Below are 17,261 nucleotides of genomic sequence, written 5' to 3'. Positions count from 1 at the left end.
CATTACTACAATGTATAAAATGTAAACCATTTGAATAAATCAAAAAGCAATACAACGTAAATTCAAATTGTGTAATTTGATTTAAATGCGTTGCCTTTAAATCAAATTAAAACAATTAATACAATGCCATTAAAATAAATATAATATACAAATGAAAAGAATGACATTTTATTGCATTAAAATCACTACCTTCTGATTTCTGATTTAAATAACATTTGTTTAACACTGTTGTAACCCTGAACTCAACTGCCACAAGCTTCGGTGCAAGAATGCGCTTAATATTTTATATGATCTTTGATCTAAAATGCACTATATTGCGGGAGCATATTTATATTATCTGGGTGTGCGCGAGGGGGTGATATTAGAAACAGCTCTTTGAAAGATTCAGCAAAATGCTAATTATACTAAAAAGGCATCCTTTATAAAGGCAGAATGTGATGCAAAACATGTTATTGTGTTGTCATAAATCATATATTGCTTTGTTTTGATGTTGTTAGGGCCATCAAACAAGCGGCAATGTTTAATTTAACGTCGTCCGGTGCACCTTTAGAGCTTCCTGTTTGACTTTCCAACACGTCACGAGCACCAAACGCATTTTTTGGGTCCATCAATAATGCACTTCGACCTTGTGCGGAAAAACCTCGGTGGGACGCATTAGAGCAGCGTTTCTATAACCCTCTACACCTCAAAAAAATATGTCACTCTCGAGCGCAGTGCGTTAAGTGTTGATTTAAAGAAAGGCCTAAAAAGTATGTATAATATTATTGTAAGCTACTGTAACATTGTGCACAGATACATTTCAATTTCAATGTATTGCACACGAGTTAAATACAAGTTGTACCTAAATAAATGTTTGAATACAAACAGTTTTTAAAGATGAAATGCAAATGCGTTGTACTTTAAAGTTAAACACAACTGAACTTAACAAATGCACTGCAATGGGTTTAAAAGAAAAAGACAGAAAACAAAAGTTCAAGCCACTGGAATGTGTAGATTGAACATTGAATTCAGCGATGCTTTCACGTACCACTAGAGGGAGCCCATGTACCACTAGTGGTACACGTGCCACACTTTTGAGAATCACTGGATTGGACAACATCGCCGCTTCTAAAAATGGCCTCATTCCCCAAACAACCCCCCCCCCCCGCCGCCGTCTCATTTCTTCTTCTCCTGCTGCATTTCCCTCCAATTTCCCAGCACGAGCATTTTTGGTGCCTAATGACGTCATTTCGCCCCAGAATTAATCCTCGAAATCAAAACACATTTTCCGGGGGGCGCAATCTTCCATCAAGTATTGATTATTATTATTTTTTTCTCCTCACACTGGCCGAGCCTGTTCTCCCCAATTTAAGATGACAGGCCGGGAGCACAATGGAGCCAGCAGAGCACCTTGGGAGTTCATCTTCCTGCTCCTCCTCCTCCTCTTGAAGGATAGATTGGGAGCTTGCACAACATAGAGCGCATCTACACGTACACATCTATGCGCTGTAACTCTAACCTTTTTAAAATCTCGACTCACGCCCAGCCGTTGGACATTTTTGAAGACGGGTGTCATCATCGCCGTGGCTGAATGAGAAAGAAAAAAAAAAAAGGGGGGAAGAGGAGGAGAAGATCACAGACGATGGATCACGTTGCCAACTAGATGTCACTTTTCATATTGCACCGTTGACTCTTTATTATTTTTGAACACACGAGCATAACCTTGTAGCCATTTAGAGGATGAGAAAAAAAAGTGAGCTGCATGACTTGACATCCTCAAGGTAATTGCTCTGACTAGTACTATTTTAAAAGTCAACTTTTGCATGAGTTCATACAATTCCAGTACAGTTTTTTCCCCCGTTTGTATTTTGTGATAAAAAAACGAGTTTTATCTTTTCGAGAAGAGTCTTCATTTTACGCAAATAAAGCTATCATTTTGAAATTTTGAAAAAAGCATTTAAGCCTCTAAATTGTCCATAGGTGTGAATGTAAGTGTAAATATTTGTTTGTCTATAGTATGTGGCTTATTACCCAGAAGTCAACTGAGATAAGCTCCAGTTCACCTTTTTGAAACTCATTCACTGCCATTGACGGCTGTTGAATTCAAATACCCATGTTAACATACAGGACTGCCAAAAGTGCACATTGCAAATGTGCTCTTCAAGACAGTTAAAAAAAAAAAACTGAGAGATCCTATGCACGGCCGACCCGGATGGTAATTGCCAACCTCCGGCCAGAGGCATCAAGGTGTGCACGGACGGACGCCTGAACGCATCGCAGACGCTTCAATCTTGAGGACGAAGCGGATGCTTGATCTCACGTGAACGCAGCGGGTCAATCCAAGTTGCTAGTTGTGATTCATATCAAAAATGTCAAACTTTAAATCATAATATTGGAAAAAACTTAACAGTAACTTAAAAAACCCCTAAAACAACTAAAGTCATAATACCACAATAAAATTCAAGTGACGAGAGTAGTCAGAATTTTCTGGAAAAAAAACATCCTGTTACAAGTCTAGTCATAATACTAAAAAATTAATTCAGAGATTTAAATCAGAATATTCTGATTAAAAAAAGTCATATTTTATGAGACTGAAGTTGTAATATTACCAAGAAAAAGACAAGAATGAAGTAAATACACCGTAACACAGGAAATGATCACCCTGTGCACATAATATCGCAACTTAATTTTTTTTTTATAACGGTCAAATTGTGCAACGGAAAGCAGTCGGAATGCTGATGCCGATTATCGCCGCGGATCACGATTACTTTTTTGGTTCTCAAATCGGCACATTTGACAGAAACGCAATCAAGTCGTCTATTTTGATGTCTATTTTGCTTTGCTACAAGTCCAAAGTTTGGCGACTTTGGTGCGAAAGAGGGCCGCAAAGGTCCGACCGAGCGAGGCCGTTGGGATGATTATTTTGAGTAGGAGGACACGAGTGGACATCGAGCCAAAACATTTTAACGAGCCGCTGCAAGATGACCCGATAAGTGGACGCGTGTCATGTTTACATTAAGTGCAACCTGTACACGGATGTTCAACTTACTCTGGAATGGAATGCTGGAACTTGTAAAATCAAAATACTCGTACATAAACAATCCTCTCCCCTTGATGTGCTAGTCAAAGGTTTTTCCTGGACGAAAAAGGTTTTTATTTATTTACTTTTTTTGTTTTTTTTTTGAAAGCAACTTGAAAAATGTGTCGAATCTCTTGTAAGGGTAAAAAAATCAACCCTTAAAAAATTCAATTTTACCACTTGTAAATGTGCGTTCAGCATCAAGTTGAAAAAAAAGAATTTGTAAGAAAATTGGTATTTTTCAAAAGTACCCTGTTGAAAAAAAAAAAATGTAAATACATTGTTTTGTGTCAATTTGACGAGTTCACAAAATCACACATTTTTCAAGTTGCTGGGGGAAAACAAAACAAAAAAAAACCAAAACACTTCTAGGTCCAGAAATCCCTGGAAAGGTTACACATTCCCAAAATGGACCCAGCAATCGCAAAAACAAAAAAAGAACACTTTTACGTGTTGTGATACTGGTGAAGACTGACAAACAAGTCTCGCATTGTTTTGAATATTTCAGCGTGTACGTACGTCGATGTGGGTCAGGATCTTCATCGGTGCAATTAAAAAAAGCAAACAAAAGAACATCACAACACGTCAGCCATCAGCCGCGCCGACTTGAAATCCTCCTGAAAGACCAAAAAAAGCATCAGTCTTAATATTAATAATGTATCTGCTCGGTGTGCCTTTTTTTTTTTTAAAAATGCTTTATTCGTATTAGGATTATTTTATTATTTACTAGTTTTCTCCTCTCGTCTTCAAAGGCGTCACGACGGACAGGAGAGCCAACGACGTGTCAAACCTTGTGGCGTTTGCTTTCAAAAGGCTCTTCGCTCTTATTTCTTACATTTATTTCCTCTTCTGCTTTTTGTTTGCTTGTTTGTCGAAGAGAGGCCAAGCGTCTGCGCTGACCCCCCGCCAACAAAAATACATGTAAATACATTTTGGCATTAAATAGCGTTTCCTATATAGGGTGACGTGCTCTTATTCGCCAGGGGTGATTTCAAAGAGGATGCCAGGTCACTTTAAGTTTGCTTTCGCTAAATGCTTCTTTTGTGCAGCTCATAATAGACTTTTTATTTATTTATTTTCTTAAGGAATATTTGCACTTTGTTATTGACAACACGCTTTCCGTTGACCTGTATGAAGTAGCAGGGGCACAGAAACGTCTTTCACACATTTTTATGGAAGTATCCTCAAACTGCCTTTATAAATAACCATATAAAAATAAAATACAAATAATATAAAAAATTAACAATAATAATACATCACATAAAAATGTACAAACATTTATCAAAAGTATAACAATATAAAAAAAAATAATAATCAAAATAAAAGATTTGTAATTAAATACATATAATAACATTATATTTACTGTAAAGAGTCAGTAATACTAATACTATAAAAAGGTAAAAATGAGTATGAAAATATTAAAATATACATGAATATTACTATATAATATTAACATTTCAATTCAATCAAACTATAAATATTAAACATGAAAATATAAAAACAATAAAATCATATAACAAATAAAAAGCGGCAAAACTACAAATAAAAAAATAAATACAAATAATATAAAAATAAACCATAATAGAATTGTGTTTTTACTTTTGTATGATACAATAACATAAGACATGTAAAAAAATAATTATAATACATAAATCCAAATAATTTAAAAACAAATTATTACTGTTAAATAACAGAATTTTTTAAAACTTTGAAACGGGTCAATAACGTAAAGATCTAAAAATATATAAGTACAAACTAATATAATAATAAAAATAAATCCAAGCACATATTTTAAAAATGTTCATAACAACCCCCTAATTTTAATAAGGCTGAGCTGTAACACTGTGCATGCACAAACGACCAAGAGCCATTTGTCACAGTTTTATGGGAGTTTTAATTTTAAGTAGAATCATTTAATTTGAATGCCTTCAATAAATAGATTTTTTTTATTTTTTTTATTTTTTAAAACATCCAACACTGCTGTTATCATAGTGGAATAATTACACTTTCATCTCATCTTTACTTATTATAAGCTAAAGCATGTGCTGAGTGCAACATGTCAAAATTGGAATTAAAGCCTTGATTTTGATCAGCGTCAGCACTTAACTTAAAAATGACAACAATAGAGTCGGGGCATTCTACTTGGCTCGATGACATTTGAATCTTTTTAAAAATACATATATATAAAAAAAAGGTATAATATTAATAATGTATGACGCATCGTTTTCTTAGGATTTACAGGTTGAGAAAAAAATGGAATACTGTATTGTACTGTAATATCACGTGGCCGCTCAAAATTAACTCTTTTTCTTAGGGACTAAATTAAAGCAGTTCTGATGTTAACAAAGTAGAATCATTTAATTTCAATACTTTAACAAGTAAAAACAAAAAGAAAAAGGCAAATACTGTATAAAAAAGATGAATAAATTAAGATTTGAGCAGCTTGATGTCAAACAATTGTTTATTCCTAACATTATTGTACAAATCAGTGGAGACAGACTTGAAGCTTTTCTATGTTTTTCTTCTTTCTCGGAAATAAACCAACAAAAAAAAGTGCCGCGTAGTCAATGACCAAAACAGATATTGCTCCATCATAGATTAAATACAGTTTATTATCATTACTCTTATTTAGAAGAAAAAAAAAATCCTCTGCAGAATGTTTGAGCTTTGGTTTCGAGTTGGTCGACTGCTACTTAAAAAAAAAAAAAAAAAAAAAAAAAGAAGAAAAAAAAGCATTTGACAATAATTGTTAGCAAACAAGACTGTTGTGTGTGTGTGTGATGGAGGGTATGAAAAGACCAAAAATAAATAACGCAATCAAAGTGAGGTAAAGTTGATCGTGATCCATGATCGTTGTCTGTACATTTTTTCCCTTCTGGAGATTTCATTTTTTTGGGGGGGGGGGAATCAAGATTGTCAACATGGTGAAAAAGGTCTCTGTACAATGTGCATATCAAGTCGAGAGCTTTGGTCCGGGGCCACTGACGCAGTAAGAGCAAAATACAACAAAAACATTCCTTCCTGTGTGTGTGTTTCAGCCTCTATTTTAGTTTTTTTTTTTTTTTTGGTTACTGTCACAATTGCCTGAATGAAAATGAGACAAAACGCATTTAAATAGCGATGATTGAAATGCAAAAAAAACAAAAAACAAAAAAACAAAGAAAAAATCCTCTTTGAGTACGCTAAATGGACAGAATTATTGGGACACGCACGGCAATGATTAAGATTCTCATCAATTCTGATTCATTCACTGATGTATTTGGAGGCGTGTCCTAATACTTTCGATACATTAAGTGAATTATTGAGGATTTTGTTGTTTAGAGCCAAAATATTGCAACACGAGCAGTTTAAACCTCCTGTGATGTTGGTTTCTTAGGTACAAAGGTCATGGGTCGCTTTGCTTAATTGACCAAAAATATTAAACCCAATGGAGATTCAATTTTTTAAATTATCAAAAAAATAAATAAAGAAAAAGTTTTAAAACACACAAGCAGTTGAAATGTAATAAATTAAAAAAAAAATTTTTTTTCACAGGAATAGCAATAATGTCCCCTTGGTCCCGGGCATGTTGAACTACCTAAGTGTCCAAAGCAACAAAACTGTTTAACTAAAGTATTAATCATTTATAGTTGATTACAATTTTTTTTTTTTAAATGGGTCAATTTGACCCGTACAAGTGTCATAAATAATAAGTGAGAAAAAAATAAAAATCACAGCACATGCATAATAAATGCAAATCTCATTTTGTTTAAGAAAACAAAAGGGGGGGTGGGGGGGAGTAAGACCAGCAAATTCAACCCTATAAATCTATTATTTGTTTCTCGGCAACAACTATAATTTTCCGAGGTCAGTTTCACCCAAACACTTTCAACAACCCGGAAGTGTCAAAAAAGCACATAAATCCCTATCAATGAAATTGAAAAAAACAACAAAAACAAAAAAAAAAGAAAATAGACAAAAAGGCCATTCAAAGAAACTGATCCGATTTTTTTTTTTTTTTCAAAGGAACATCTAGATTTGGTTTCTTGGCTACAGCAATAATGTTCCAGGGTTAATTTGACCCGGGCCATGTTTAGTTACCAAAAAGTATTGAAAGAAAAATCATAATTGTTTACGTCATTATTAACTCCATGACTCATAATTCCCAACTCTATTTGTCATTTTTATCGAAATTATCTTTCTTTAAAATGGGTCATTTTGACCCAGGGGATGTTTTATTACCCAAAAGTCTCATAAACAAAACAATTGTTTAATACATCTCATGATTAACTGAATCACCATTACAATCCCGATTTTATAGTTGACTTTTTTTTTTTTTTTTTTACTTTAAAATGGGTCAAATTGACCCACAACATAACAGGAGGGTTAAAGCACACATGGGGAGGTTGGACACGAGTAGAAATAAAACATTTAAATGCTACATGAGTGTAAGCTGTAAAAAAATAAATACAATAATAATAATAATTCAGCATTATCATCGCATTAAAGGGTTTTGTTCATCAAGTTCATTTTTGGGGTTTTGGGGGTGCTGCTGCTGCCGCATGCAGAGAGAAGCGTGGCATGCAAATATTGCCAAGATTTACAAGGCTTGACTTTTTTTTTTAATGCTTTATTAGTCATTTTTGGTTCTTTTTTTTTGTGTGTGTTTTTTTTTGTGTGTGTGTATTTAGTGTGTTAAAAGTGAGCCGATCCGGTTGTAGGTTTGAAAAAGTCCTTGAGCTGAAGTCTGTTGTGTTCTTTGGCTATCAGGCTTTGGCAACACACCGCCACCATCGTCAACGTCATCATCATCGTCATCATCTTGTGGTTTATCAATAGCTGTAAAAGTTGTACAAAGTCAAGATGAAACACAATTATTATTATTATTATCATTATTTCTAGTGATCATGTTTCATGTGATTTGGAGTGTGAATATGTACACAGAAAGAGGAAGGGAGGAGAAAAAGTGTCGCTTAAAGCTTCCGTCTGCGGGTACAAATGTAAAAATGTAAAGCACATTTACATTAGAAAAGTATTCTTCGATGCCACATACTTTGGTAAATCGTGTTTTCATTTGGTATGTCCGCCCCCCCCCCCGCCCACAATTGGTTTGACCTGTGAACATTTTTGTACAGTGGTACCTTGACTTACAGGTTTAATTCGTTCCGTAACTCTATTTGTATATCAAATCAATTCTGTGCATTGAAATGCATTATAATGCCACTAATCAGTTTCAGCCCCCCAAAACAAAGAAAAATCGCACTATATTGTATAAAAATATAACACATAAAAGAGAATGCAAAGAAAAAAAATAAGTTTCACAAGGTGTAGTTACTGTTCATACTGTAGTATCCCTGTGTAGGATGTGTCCCTTTAAGGGGCGTGGCCTAGTGAGTGACATCAGGATTGTTCGGTTAGTCTGCGTGTGAGCGACAGGGCGTGAGCGGGGGCCTACAGCAGCTCCTTGAGAGTGTTCTCGTTTTGCGTCTGCTTGTCTGACTGTGTTCAACAAACGGCTGAAAGGGCGTGGGCGACTGTGGCTCTCCTTGCCCACTTGCGAGGGCATCACTGGATCCAGTGGACCCCCGCATCACCGCGGGTCAGCATTGTTTTAGAACCTATCCTCCGTGATTTGCTGTTTTTATGCGGTACCATTGGTGCCAAGAAAAACAATTTGAAGTGAGTTGAGGAGCTTCATTTCGACAAACGTAATCATTTGCCGCAGTCTTATTGATGCCCTCCCTTAAAAGGTTTGTCATTGCCTATAGATGGCACAAGATGGTGCCAATGCACTTCTTTTCCATTAGACAGGGTTCTGGCCTGTCCAAATGAAGCTATTCCCCTCACTTCAACATAGTTCCTTGGCACCAAGATGCCACATGATGGCACGAAAGTAATACTTTTATATCAGAGGGGGCTAGTGACAGATTTTCAGCGAATAATGGACGACAGGTTCCCAAAACAATCTGCGAACTGGTAAAACCGTGAGTAGCCAATCACAAATGTCCGGCGGAACACTGTACATAAATTGCTAATTGGTTTGTTTTACTCGTGACACAAAGCAAAAAAAGGGAGCAAGTCACGACTTGTACCTTGTAAGCCACGGCACCACTATACATACATCTTCCTCACATTTTAATCTCTCTCTTTTTTTTTTTTTTTTTGTTTTTTTTTTTTTTGGTTAAGTGAAAATCACAACGACAACACAAAGTTTTTTCAAGAGTCCAGGAGTCGGGATTTTCGGGGGGGGAAAGGTTCATTCGGGGACGTCGTGGAGCGGGTCCCCGAGGTCCATGGAGGCCGGCGGCAGCACGGCCCCTCCGCCTCCGCCCACCACGTCGGGCTGCTTGAGGCGTTTGATGGTGTTCTTGAGCGCCTGCCGCTTGTTGCAGAACCAAACGCGCACCACCTCGCGGTCGTAGTTGAGCTTCTCGGCGATCTCGGTCATTTCCTGTCCCGACGGGTGCGTGTTCTTCTCAAAGTGCCCGTTGAGGATCTCCAGGGCCTGCGGCGTGAACGAGGTGCGCCGCTTGCGCTTTTTGGAGGGCTCGCTGCCGATAAACTCGGTCAGGTTCTGCATGCCGGACCGGTGGCGGGCCTCAGCCTCCGCCATCCAGCGCTCCAGAACCGGCTTAATCTTCTGGGCGCTTTTAGGGGTGATGTCCAACTTCTCAAACCTGGCAGGATATAAAAGGCCAGGGTTCAGTTTGCCTGTCAGACTGCTAGCTATCGTGTTCTCTTGGGCTTCCTGCGGTAGGAAAAAGTGGCTTCTCAGGATGGTGTGTCTGGGGAGAGTCGAGAAAAAAACAAGCTTACTCAAAGGTGCCCGCCGCCGTGCCAAAAAAAAAAAGAAAAAAAAGAAAAACTCCAGTGGCCCAGGAAGTGTCACGGCACGTCAATTTCAAACAAAACTTCCCCAAACGTTGCCGCTAGGGACAAACAAATGAGCAATCTTCCGTTAATTTTGTTCAAGGTGATCAAAAGGGCGTGCAGTACAAATATGCCCCGTCGTCATTTCCTTAAAACACCTTGAATCATTCATCAAATTGCACATTCAATTTGAGCTCCAAGATTTTATATTTAATAATCTTCAATAAATAAACATTCAAATGACAACAGGCTCGTGCGTTGTTACAGACCGATTGATAATCGGGCCATTTTTGAGCCCAATTCCCTCCTTGTGAATGAAACACAACAAAGGCCCGATTATCCGAAGTTGATTATCCTGTGGTGTGGGGCGTTTTAAGTTAAAATGTTAAATTGTTCCAATATTTAATGGGAGCGCAGGGAAGAACTAGTCGCCCTGAACGCAGCATCCATCCATCCATTTTCTGAGCCGCTTCTCCTCACTAGGGTCGCGGGCGAGCTGGAGCCTATCCCAGCTGTCATCGGGCTAGGAGGCGGGGTACGCCCTGAACCGGTTGCCAGCCAATCGCAGGGCACATAGGAACAATCAACCATTCGCACTCACATTCACACCTATGGGCAATTTAGAGTCTCCAATTCATGCATGTTTTTGGGATGTGCGAGAAAACCGGAGTGCCCGGAGAAAACCCACGCAGGCACGGGGAGAACATGCAAAACTCCACACAGGCGGGACCGGGGATTGAACCCTGCTCCTCAGAACTGTGAGGCTGACGCTCTAACCAGTCGGCCACCGTGCCGCCCTGAACGCAGCGCTCCTCTTAAAAGGGCCTGCTCAGACATGCACCATTTATGTTTCGTAGTCACACGCACACACAAAAGAGGTGGCTTGTAAGCGTTTTCAACGTGTGCTAGAACTCGGTACGAGGATGTCCTAGCAGTTCTCTCTGCTGATCCCAAAACATCGGACTTTTTTCTATTGGTTTTAATGTGTTCGACACAAATCTGTCGATTGATTCTGAAAGATCAGACTTTGTTTCGTCTGTGTTTGGAACGCACTTGTTTCCAAAACATCTGACATTGTTTTCATTTACGTTGTGAACGGGTGTGTCAGTAGTTCTCTTTGTTAATGACGAAAGATCGGCTTTCGATTACGTATGAAAAAATTGCAAAATATTAGCACATCTCTCTATTAAATCCGAAAGATTAGACTTTGCGTTTTTTCGTGGTGTGCTCGTGGTTCTCTTTATTTACGAAAGATAAAAAAAAGTTCAGACTTTTTCTTGGGCATCTTGTACAGGTGCGATAGGACTTCTTTATAATGATTCTGAAAAATCGTTATTTTTTTTTCGCGTACTAAAACTTCTAAAAAGATCTGACTTTCTATTTGTGTTCCGAACAGTTGTAATAGCACGTCTCTCTATTAGTTACGAAAGATCTGACGTTGTTTCCGATTCTGTTGCTCCCTCGTTCTGTTGGTTCCCAAAGATTGGAATGTTTTTGTTTGCGCTGAGAATGGTTACAAATGCTAGCATTTCCGAAAGATCGGACTTTTCCCCGCCAGAGCGTTGCCTCGAACGATTAGAGTAACCGTCCAATCCAAATAGCGCTGATGTCATTCCATCGCTAGTCACTAAGGATTGTGGTAATATGCTACGATGTATTATGACTTTTAAACAGAATTATGATTCATAGGCAATACGTCTGTATCCATGCGACTGCATCTGTCAGTTCAGCCTCCTCCCCTGTTAACCAAAGGAGAGCTAACATAACTACTTAAAACATCAGCATGTCACACACACATACGCGCGTGTGTTTATTTTTCGAGCTAATGGCTTTTAATGTATATTATAAATATTTCAATTATGCCTGCTTGTTAATATTTCATGCCGGGACTGTTTGACATTCGGCGGGAGGAGGAGTGAGCGTGTGCGTGGAGCGTTTCACATTTTATCGGATGTTTGATGTTGATGCGATGAAAATTTTAAAGGTTCCCCCCCGTGGCGCCGCGTAAATAAAGCACAGGTGATCGGACAAACGCCCGTATGCCCGGCGGTGTCACGAAGGCTTTTGAACGAAAAAAGCCCTGTGTTGTAACCTTTGACCTATAAAAGATTGGGTGTTGAAACACCCATTATCCCAAAGAAAGGGTTCAAGGCCCACATTTAAAAAAAAAAAGAAAACAACAAACAAAAACATGAAAACGAACACCCACCCACATTTTCCCCGGTGTGAATGGATTCAACACCCACACTTTTCCCACTGAAATGGTTTAACATCCACACTTTTGAATTGCACCCACATGGAATATGGGTGTCCTGACACTTTTCCCCGTGAAAGGTTAAAACACCCACATGATCTTCTTTTTTTGAAACACCCACATTTCAAACGGGTGTGTCAAAAAGTTGAGGGTATGTTTTAACAGCCACACTTTTTGCCACACCTGGTGACGACGTGGGTGTTGCAATACCCCCACATTTCCCGGTGCGAAAGGTTTTTGCGGGAAAAGGATTCAACGAGCACATTTCTTTCTTACATTTCTGCGCACCCACGTGTAGGTGGCTGTCTGACCACCCAGACTTTTCCCAGTGAAAGATGTCCACACGGACGTGGCGGAAGACGGTTCGCCGATCGTCTCATGAATAAGCGAGGCGAGCATTAAACGCTCCCTCCCGCCTGCAGCGTTCAGGCTGACACCACTTCATCTTATTACGGGATGATGGGCCTTCCTCCCCTTAGTAATTATTAAATGCTCCTAAGTGCTCGGCGTAATAGCGCCGCACGCATTCTGCGCGTCACGTCGGAGGATTACGAGGAGACGGCGGCCACGCGACTCCGTCACGGAGGGCTGACGCGTCGCGGCGAGACGGCGCGCCTGGGCCTCCTCACCTGCAGATGGCGGATTGGCTGTACGCGGGGCCCTCGGCGGCGCTGAGGGCCTGGCCCACCTGGGTCTGCGTCAGGCCCAGGGACAGGCGGCGGATCTTGAAGGCTTTGGCGAACTCGCGGATCTCCTCCAGGTTGACGCCGTCCACCTCGCTGGGGGCCGTCTGAGGGTCTGCATAGGACAAATGGAGTTATTTACAAGCACATTCATCATTTATAAACACTGTACGTATACATACGTACATATACAGTGGGTACGGAAAGTATTCAGACCCCCTTAAGTTTTTCACTCTTTTATATTGCATATTTTTTTCTCATTAATGTACACACAGCACCCCATATTGACAGAAAAAAACTGAATTGTTCATATTTTTGCAGATTTGTTAAAAAAAGAACAACTGAAATATCACACGTCCATAAGTATTCAGACCCTTTGCTCAGTATTTAGTAGAAGAACCCTTTTGAGCTAATACAGCCATGAGTCTTTTTGGGAATGATGCAACAGGTTTTTCACACCAGGATTTGGGGATCCTCTGCCATTCCTCCTTGCAGATCCTCTCCAGTTGTCAGGTTGGATGGTGAACGTTGGTGGGCAGCCATTTTCAGGTCTTTCCAGAGATGCTCAATTGGGTTTAAGTCAGGGCTCTGTTTGGGCCATTCAAAAACAGTCACGGAGTTGTTCTGAAGCCACTCCTTCGGTATTTCAGCTGTATGCTTATGGTCATTGTCTTTTTTGAAGGTGAACCTTTGGCCCAGTCTGAGGTTCTGAGCACTCTGGAGAAGGTTTTCGTCCAGGATATCCCTGTACTTGGCCGCGTTCATCTTTCCTTCGAATGCAACCAGTCGTCCTGTCCCTGCAGATGAAAAACACTCCCACGGCATGATGCTGCCACCACCATGCTTCACTGTTGGCACTGTATTGGACAGGTGATGAGCAGTGCCTGCTTTTCTCCACACATGCCACTTAGAATTAAGGCCAACAATTTCTATCTTGGTCTCATCAGACCAGACAATCTTATTTCTCACCATCTTGGAGTCCTTCAGGTTTTTTTTTTTTTTTTTTTTAGCAAACTCCACGCGGGCTTTCATGTGTCTTACGCTGAGGAGAGGCTTCCGTCGGGGCACTCTGCCATAAAGCCCCGACTGGTGCGGGGCCGCAGTGACGGTTGACTTTCGAGAACTTTCTCCCATCTCCCGACTGCATCTCTGGCGCTCAGCCACAGTGATCTTTGGGTTCTTCTTTAGCTCTCTCACCAAGGCTCTTCTCCCCCGATTGCTCAGTTTGGGCTGGACGGCCAGCTCTAGGAAGGGTTCCGATCGTCCCAAACGTCTTCCATTTCAGGATTATGGAGGCCAACTGTGCTCTTAGGAACCTTAAGTGCAGCAGAATTCTTTTTCGGTACCCTTGGCCTGATCTGTGCCTTGCCACAATTCTCTCTCTGAGCTCTTCGGGCAGTTCCTTTGATCACATGATTCTCATTTGCTCTGACATGCACTGCGAGCTGTAAGGTCTGATATTGACAGGGGTGTGGCTTTCCTAATGAAGTCCAATCAGTATAATCAAACACAGCTGGACTCCAAGGAAGGTGTAGAACCATCTCAAGGATGATCAGACGAAATGGACAGCACCCGAGTTAAATATACGAGCGTCACAGCAAAGGGCCTGAATACTTACGGCTGTGTGATATTTCAGTTGTTTTTTTTTTTTAAATAAATCAGCAAAATATTTCAACAATTATGTTTTTTTGGGGTGCTGTGTGTACATTAATGAGGAAAAAAAATGAACTTAAATGATTTTAACAAATGGCCGCAATATAACAAAAACTTTCCGTGCCCACTGCATACATATAAATGAAAAATCTGAATTTTTAATATTATGAATAACACTAGATTAAATGATGTATATTAATAGATCTATAAATATATAGAATTTTATAATACGAAATAAAAATACACTTTCAATGGCCTGTTATCTTACACTTTCAATGTTGTAATTTTTTACATTGTATTTACTTTTATTATTTATATATTCATTATTTTTTTTACAATGATGCTATTGTGCTTTCTTTTGAAGTATTTCTCTAAAAGATTGAATCTGTACTTTGAAAAGCGCTGTTGAAATATTTTTTTTCCTATTCTTACTCAAATAGTAATTAAAAAAATTATGTAACTAATAAACAAGTGGCTGAGTGGATGTACCTCATTGCCTGTCAAGTTGAACTTTTTTTTCCATTTTCTCCTCCAATTGTAATCTTTTCTGAATTAAAACGACATGTAATACCACATTCTTCAATCAAGTCCTCCTAAATATATGGGAAAATATGACACAATAAAGTGTGTAATATTCTATATTATGAGCATTTGTGGTTGTCCGCCCTTGCTTGGAAGAAGAACGCAACGAAACACCATTGAGTCCGCACCAAATTGTCAGAAAGAATTGCTGAATGGGAGCCCATCTCACATCTCTGACATCAAACAGCATCGACAAGAAAACCCCCAAAAGTTGTGGCGCTAATAATACAAATGCGTCTGCGGATGATGGGTGCCCTGTGGCATCCTGCTTAGCAAAGCAAAGTTCGCGCCTGTGAATTATTCATCTTGGTCATTATCAATCAATTATTAAAGGAATCCTCCAAGCGTGTTTAAGCCAAAAATCTATGGGGCTGCCATCTTGTCTTGTGTGTGCGTGTGTGCGTGGTGAGTGACGTCCTCCCAAAGTGTGAAGAAAAAGAAAAGCGTGGCGGGATGAGCTCTCGCGTCTTCATGTTGACGAGCGCGGCGTTCCCTGTGGAAGCTTGTTTACCTGCAAGAGCTCATGGAGAACATTCCGCACTGCTCGGACAAACGGAAAACATTGGGAAGGGAGCGACGCAATCAACAAAAGCCTCAAATATCAACATTTCATTCATATGACTTATTTAGTCTTCCGTGTATTTGCGTTTGTATATTTAAAACGTTGATGAGTTTGTTTGATTTCTTATCATTTATTTGTATGTTCATAAGCATGTTGACACTGTTTTATCCAAGACAAGATTTGCTTTCACATATGAAGTGCACTATATTTCCCATTTAAACATTATTATCAAATATTAGGCACACGAGTATGTATATTGTTATTATGACCTGATTATGGAGGTGCAAGGACACAACAGAAGTGGATTCATTTAATCTGACTAAATTGCCCTTAGGAGACTAATAATAATAATAATGATGATGATGATTATATTATTAGTTGTAGCAGTAATTGGGCCCCCTTATGATGGTGCAAGGACCCTATTGAAATCATTTAGTTTCCTCTTACTAAATTGCCTTTAGGAGGCTTTAATTATTATCATCATTGTAAGTACTATTATTATTACTAGTACTGCAGTAGAAATTAAAATTCCTAAGTAAATTTCATAGTGTACAACAGCAGGGTGGCCATTTTGTTTCTCCCGACAACAAGTTGATCAATGCCGACGTGCTTTTGGCCGTTATTAAATCCCGTGGCGTCGGCGGTTGACAAATGCAATTTACCTGAATAATACGGCAGAGTTTTTCAAAGCCGGCAGCCGCGTGCCGACAGGCTGCGGGTGAATTTATAACGCTGTGACAAAATGGCCTTGGAGGATGCAACGCAGGCTCATTTGCCACATGCCAAATCACGTTGACGAATAAGTGATGGAAATGATATATGATAACAGGACTCAAGTGCAAAAATCAACATTGCATTAAGCATCGAAACAGCATAGCCCTCCTGCTTTGTTTTTTTTTTTGTACTCCTAAAGTAGATATATATATATATATATATTTACATTTGAAAGTATTTGTTTTCTTGAGTTATAAATTGCGGGTCAGTTATTCTGACCCGCAGCATAACAGGAGGGTTAAAAGAAGGGACTTTTATAGACTTATTTTTGTCACAACAGTTGTTAAAACCAGATAAAAAAATGTCCTCGAGACTTTTTATTTAAAATTTCCCTTGTAACCCCCCTCGAAGTTTTGTTTGGCATCATTAAAAAAATACTACGTGACCCATGAAAAATGTACTGATACAGTTTCAGATAAACAACTCATCCACACCTATGGTATTTGGAGGTTTCTATTCTTTCCCCACCACTGCTAATTTTGCGGTATTTGTGTTGCGTGCATACTTACTGCTGACCAGCTGGCCCACGCTGAGCGCCGAGGAAGAGGAGGAGGTGGACGAGGAGGAGGAGGGCTGGTGCAGGGGGCTCTGTCGGTGGGCCAGGTGGAGCAGGCCGGGCTGGGCGGACGAGGAGGAGGCCGGCCCGTTCGCACCCTGCTGGGCCTGAGGCAACAAAAATCAAAACGAAAGCAAATCAACGCTCAACATGGATCGTTAGGTGAACAGTTAACTAGTTTTAAACGCATCACGTGAACGTCAACACACACAAAAACAAAAACAAAAAACGGCGCAACTGACTGAAATGCTAAAAAAGTCCTTTCTGTATCAGTCTCACTTTGATCCGAA

At 39.5% G+C, this 17,261-nt stretch overlaps 1 protein-coding gene across 1 annotated transcript in view; it reads right to left on the bottom strand.

The window, feature by feature from the left end:
* Positions 1 to 8,162: 8,162 nt before the first annotated feature.
* The window catches only part of pou6f2 (POU class 6 homeobox 2), a 75,325-nt gene continuing 66,226 nt past the window's right edge, over positions 8,163 to 17,261 (bottom strand). Inside the window, exons 9-11 of the mRNA XM_061666552.1 lie at positions 16,925 to 17,078; positions 12,791 to 12,959; positions 8,163 to 9,822 (exon numbers count right to left, since the gene is read on the bottom strand). Coding sequence (XP_061522536.1) covers positions 9,294 to 9,822; positions 12,791 to 12,959; positions 16,925 to 17,078 — 852 coding nt within the window. The 3' untranslated portion in view covers positions 8,163 to 9,293. The remainder of the gene's footprint in view (positions 9,823 to 12,790; positions 12,960 to 16,924; positions 17,079 to 17,261) is intronic.

Source organism: Phycodurus eques, chromosome 21, assembly GCF_024500275.1.
Source record: "Phycodurus eques isolate BA_2022a chromosome 21, UOR_Pequ_1.1, whole genome shotgun sequence".
NCBI classification, from domain to species: domain Eukaryota; kingdom Metazoa; phylum Chordata; class Actinopteri; order Syngnathiformes; family Syngnathidae; genus Phycodurus; species Phycodurus eques.
This window is presented reverse-complemented; position numbering and strand designations above follow the sequence as displayed.